Raw genomic sequence first — 6,404 nt, 5'->3', positions numbered from 1 at the left:
TTTTTCTATTTTTCATTACTTGAATAAAAATAAATAAAAACAATAGAAGAATAATAAATAACTAAACATATATAAAAAACAACAACAAAATGTGAAATAATGATAATGATAAATGCAAACATAAAGTTGTTAATGATATTAACTATAGAACATCAAAGTAAAAAATAAATAAAAAAATAAATTGTAACAACAAAAAATTAAAAAAAAAACATTAACGTTTCATTTTATAATTAAGAAAAAAAAAGGTTTCGATATGGTTTATCGAGCTTAAGTTTATTTACTTGAATCAAAATAACTAAAAACATTAAAAAACTATAAATAACTAAAATTATAAAATAAAAATAGAAAATAAAATGTCAAAAAGATAAAATAAAAATTATCAGGTTGTTGAAAAAATATATATACATATATATAATTTATATTTATAATTTATATATATTCGGAATTTATATTTATACTTATATATACATAAAATTTCAAATTTATAAAATTACACGAATGGTCCTTGAGGTTTGTAGTGTATTGCAATATTGGTACAAGGGTAATATTGTCTTTTCCATTAAAATCTAACAGCTGAAAAGTTAGATTTAATGGCAGGAGGATCTTTCATGTAATTTTACAAACCACAAGGACCAGTCACGTGACTTTTTGCTAGGAAGTCCTCGAAGTGCGATATTCTGTAAACCACAGGGACCAATTGTGAAATTTTGTCTAATTCATATGGAACTTCTTACACTAAGCGCGGAACGGAACTGACATGTCCATCGGCATGTTCTGATGTGGCTTGGCGCACACAACCCCATCAATTTGGCATGCCAAGCCATTTGGTAGACGTTCACCATCTTCTCTCTCATTCTTATTCTTTTTTAAGCATCTTTTAACCGTAAATCCAAGTTTTTGCCAACTTTTTTCAAAACAAATACCAACAACTAATACTAATTCTTATTACTCTCAAAACCTTCAAAACTTGTCTTACATCTTCCGATTCTCTCTTCACAAATGTCTTCTTCAAAACTCTCAATCCAATTCCATTAAGATAAGAAAGTCCTTGATTATAGCTTGGACCCGATAGAAAAGATGGTTTTGGCCCGTACATGGGTCGATGTATCAGATGATCCTTCGATCGACAACGGCCATAAAGGGGCATGTTTTTGGAGGAAAGTTATCACACATTTCGTCTATGAAATTTATCAAGGTGAATACCGAAAGAAATATCAAATATACACAAAAATGGAGGAACACGAACAAAATAGTAACAAAGTTTGACGCTTAGTTCAATAACTTAACTAACGGCGACTAACAACTCTAGTGCATGTCTAGTCATCAACAATGATAGGTTCCCATCCATTACACAACTGCAGACTCTCTGCCATCATACAACTACAAACTCTCAATTATCATACAACCATATAGAAATTGTTACTAATACTGACAGTTGCCTTATGAATCCATAATCATGCGTACTCTAAAAGTAAGTTAGACAATCGAACATATGATCTTACCTGAAAGCAATATATCAAACAATAATCATGCAATAAGGCCAGACCAGAGTTCTAAGGCTATCTGACTTAAACTACGTACAGCCCCTACGACATTCACTTAACAACCTACCAATATCAGTAATACTTCATCCAACATGACACATAAAAGTACGATATGATCAACTAATCACATTCATAACAAAGACAATCCTAATCTACTAGCATAATCCTACCTTAACGGTACCTATATGCTATCATACTAAGGATATACACGGTCACACGTAGTATAGTGAGAAAACTCACTCGAGACTAGTAACAGAACTCAACAATAGTCTTTACAAACGAATCAGCTAACACAAATCACCTAAATTATAATCAGAGGTCAAACTCATCCTATGGCCCAATTCCTTAATGTTTGAGCAAAAGTCAAATTGATCAAAAAGTCAACAATCAATAGTCAAATCCAAGGAAAAGGGTGTGTCATGCTTTTTAAGGTAGATCACTTATTTTATTGAGTGCTTACTCCATTAAGCTAAAGGCTCCAACCTTCAGATATGAATAATAAAAAGCTCATAATGGATAATGTTTCTAACTTTATCCCTTCACAAGTCCTTAGCAACTCATATCTTTGTTACAACTCTCACAAAAGAAAAATATTCCACCCACCGCCGATAGAAATAGTGTAAATTTGTATTTATTATATACCATTCAAATAACGAAACCATATAACATTTGGTTTAAACTATAAGGAACATTAATTATGTAAAACAATGATACAACTTTAATAGTTATTATAACTAGTATATTAATTAGTTTTTTTTTTCTAAATCGGGTATACCCGAATTTTTTTAAACCTACCCAATATCCGACCTATTTAAATATCGGGTTACCCGATTACCCGAATTTTCAAACCCGAAACCCGATTTATCCGAACCGATCTATCTGAATTCAAAACGGGTCGGTTGGATAATCGGGTATTGGGTATTTTCAAGAGGCCTAGCTCCTACCAAAATAATATACTATTATTTAAGTACTTTTGCTCACTTTTATGAATATCACTTAAATTATCTCTTATTGAAAGGGTCTAATAACATAAATGTATTCAGGGTGGGGCCCATTAAAATATAAAAACTTACTAAGAATCATTTCTTGCATGCTGCATCAAAATATTAATTAGATTGGCTAAAAAAGTTACATTTTTTTCAAATAGCAACGTGGAAACCTTAAAATACCAAATTACGTTTACATCTTCCTTTTTATAAAACAAAACAACCATTTCTCTTCATAGTAATATCAATATGGGATGTTATAGTTATGAATTTTATAAGTTTAATTCCTTTAATAATAATAATAATAATAATAATAATAATAATAATAATAATAATAATAATAATTTTTAAAAAAACTTATTTATATTTTTATGGTTTATTTTTAATCAGTGTAGGCTAATTTATGTTTCTTTTACATTATATAAAGTCATGACTTTTATAAAATAATTGGATTTACATTTGTAATTAAATACTTAAAATTTACAAAGTTACTAAAGATAGATAACATATCCTAAGAAAAACATCACCATTGTACGGATTTCAAGGTTATGACCAGTAAACCTAAAAAAGAAACACATAACGTAGTAAATCAATATAAAATTAAAAAAAAAATTGACGAAAACAACAACAATTTCTATTAATCTCACGAAATTAACACCATGAACGATTGAGTAAAATTCTACAATGACAATGACGATTGATCGAGATAATGGAGTTGAAGATTTATTGGGATGATAAGTTATAATGACAAAAGTGGCATTTTAGCCAACAAACGTTTTTTTTTCCCACTCGCTCCCTTGTTGTTGTGTCATCATCTTTGTATGTTCAACGAGAATCATACACCAAAAGTAAGGGTTTTAGAAATCTTCATTTGTAATTAAATACTTACCATTTACTGTGTAATTAAATACTTACAAATCACAGAGTTATTAAAAAATATAATATTATATTCATAAGTTTTCTAAATTAATGAAATATTATTTTATTCCATAATTAAATTTTAAATTCTATTTAAAATTAATACTCGTAGGTTCCACGAGTTTTAACATAATAACATAAATGTATTCAGGGGTAGGGGTAGGGGTCCATCAAAATATAAAAACTTAGTAAGAATCATTTCTTGCATGCTACATCAAAATATTAATTAATAGCAACATGGAAACCTTAAAATGCCAAATCACGTTTACATCTTCCTTTTTATAAAACAAAACAACTATTTTTTTTTTCATAGTACATGTAAACTCATATATTATATGGGTTCATTTAACAGAAAAAATTAACTATGAAATTCTTAATATGTTAAGAAATTTGAATTTATAAGAAAAATTAAAAAAATAGTGAATTATTAAAATTAAAGTGTTTTTTTCTAACTTAAATTAATAATTTAGATAAATAAACTTAGGAAACTAATAAGAATTAAATTTTAAAAATTTGAAATTAGAAGAAATATCAATTAATGATATTGATATGCATTTATTATTACATTTATTGCAATTATTATATTTAAATATTATGTGAAATTTAATAAAATAGAAAAAACCATAAAATGTCATGTTGAAAAAATTTATTTGAAAAAAAACACAAAATGACATTTGGCAAATTGAATGAGAGTGTGACAAGTGGCAAAAAAAATTTTCATTTATTAAAGTAGATATTAATTAATATGGAATGTTATAGAAGTCCTTCGACACATAATTTTAAAAAATTAAAAATAAAGAAACTTATTCATATTTTTGTTTCTTTTACATTATTGTCTAGGTGTCTATGTAAGTATAAACGCTAAATTATAAAAATAATGTAAATTTTTTAAATTCCAATAGAAAAAGAATGGTCTGTATTCTCTAGAGAAAAACGTTGAATCCAAATTCTTTAAAATATTGCCGTTCAAGATAAAGTCTTTTTTTTTTTTTTTTTTTTTAAATTTTCTGAGTTTACCCATATCTATAGTTTTAGGAGTCCATATGGATTCTGTCTAGTCGTTCAAAACCATAGATTTACGGCCATATGTAATGTGGTTTAATGTTAACAATTTAATTGTTTATTGCTACTTGTGTTATCAAATAATTATTTATATCGTAAAAACAGTGCATAGCTTTTATAATATTGTTTACAATTTCATGTTATTCTTAAATGTTATTGAATCGCATAACCAAATTGAATAATAATGAAGTTTAATTGTTATTGTTGCCTTGACAGAAACAAATTTAAAATCAATTTCAAACGATTCAATTTATGGTTTTAACAAATAGCCAAAGTTAATCAATGATACCGTTACACCAAGTATCAACACTATATTTAACACCGCAAAAAAAACACGTGAGGAGCACGTCTGTTTATAAATGTGATAGTATATGATAATTGCGTACATGTATAATGTATAAATCAGACCGATAATTATTGCTCCTTGACAACTTTGAGTTCTTCCTTTTTTGTTTCGATGTCTTTGGATTCTTCTTCATTAACCTTAGTTGGAACAATTTTGGCCTCTTCCTCAAGTCTTTTTTCCTATAATTTAAATAATTCAAATAAATAGTTCTAACAGTAAAAGATTAAAAGTTTCCTTGTTGGATGAGTTTCACAATCATTTTAAAAGTGAATATATTTTTTATGAATTACAAAATATGTCTATTTAAAGCCCAATGGGACATATGCCCAAACTTTAGGCCTAGTAAAATCTTTCAAATCCCAAAAATATGTAACATTTTTGAGAAAAAAGACCTGCATAACTTATTATAAAAGATATGGATATATTTCAACAAAATTTGAGATCTTTTATTTTCAGTTACGACAATATTTATTTTGGATACAAGATACAATAAATGAATGCTTATAAACTATTACATAATAAGTAGAAAAAAGAATAAATCATACCTCATTGAGCTTAGAGTTGGCAACCTTTTCACCATCCTTATTCTCCTCTTCATCCTTGTCTTTCTTTATGTCTTTTGCATCAACACTTTCTTTGTCCGTAGCCTCCTTAATTGTAGTCTCCCCTTTAATCACTGCCGCCTCCATGGTCTCCTCGGGAACAGCCACCTCAATGGTAGCCTCCCCCTTAGGAATCGCCACCTCGATGGTTGTCTCCCCCTTGGGTGTTAATGGTACCTCAAGGGTAGTCTCGTCCCTAGGCAACACCACCACCTCAGAAGAGGTTTCTTCTTTAGAGGCCACCACCTGAGGGGTTGTCTCCTTCTTGGGAGACAACACTGGCTTCGGAGTAGTCTCTTCCTTAGAAGGCATTACCACCTCAGGATTTAAATGTTCCTTACACGTCTCCATCTTAGGGGTGACATCTGGATCCAAATTTGTCTTCTCAGATGGAATCTCTTCTTTATGAGGTTTTGTCACCTTAGGTGTAGTTTCCTCCTTATGGAACTCTGCCACTTTGGGGATGGTCTCCTCCTTGGCCTCTTGTGGGACCGGGGCTGGGGCCCGATCCTTCTCCTTTTTCAAGGTCTTGGGAGCGCTATAACAACCGCCCATGCTTTTTCGTGGCTACTTAAAAGAATTTAAAGCAAATTAAGCGAAAAGTTATTGATTTCTTTCTATAAAATCAAATCTTTCACTCTTCCTATATAATTATATATAGGTGAGTGCTATGAACCAAAAGAACAAAGAAAATGGTGATGAAGAGTAGATGGGTTGATTGTATTTTGAAAATGAATGTCCAAATGGGGTTTTATAGTAGGTTTTTTCGTTGGTGGGGATATCTATGATACATAGAGATTTTAGGAAAATGGATGGTTTCTAAACATGTCTATTGTCCTTTTGTTAATTGTCTTTTTTTCCTAAGCACTCGTATTACAGGCTGGGATGGTATATTCGTTATTCTTGTTTTTTTATTTTGAGTTCCTTATTTTTTATTTATTTAATT

At 29.4% G+C, this 6,404-nt stretch overlaps 1 protein-coding gene across 1 annotated transcript; it reads right to left on the bottom strand.

Annotated features, from left to right (window-relative positions):
* Positions 1-4,733: 4,733 nt before the first annotated feature.
* LOC145077176 (uncharacterized) lies at positions 4,734-6,192 on the bottom strand. The gene is made up of 2 exons (XM_079022939.1): positions 5,402-6,192; positions 4,734-5,035 (listed from the first exon to the last, which is right to left on the bottom strand). The coding sequence occupies exons 1-2, from the start codon at positions 6,011-6,013 to the stop codon at positions 4,925-4,927; spliced, it is 723 nt and encodes a 240-aa protein (XP_078879065.1). The 5' UTR covers positions 6,014-6,192; the 3' UTR covers positions 4,734-4,924.
* Between the last annotated feature and the right edge of the window lie 212 nt (positions 6,193-6,404).

This window comes from Lactuca serriola, chromosome 9, assembly GCF_051521515.1.
Source record: "Lactuca serriola cultivar US96UC23 chromosome 9, Lser_US96UC23_V15, whole genome shotgun sequence".
In the NCBI taxonomy this organism is placed as follows: domain Eukaryota; kingdom Viridiplantae; phylum Streptophyta; class Magnoliopsida; order Asterales; family Asteraceae; genus Lactuca; species Lactuca serriola.
This window is presented reverse-complemented; position numbering and strand designations above follow the sequence as displayed.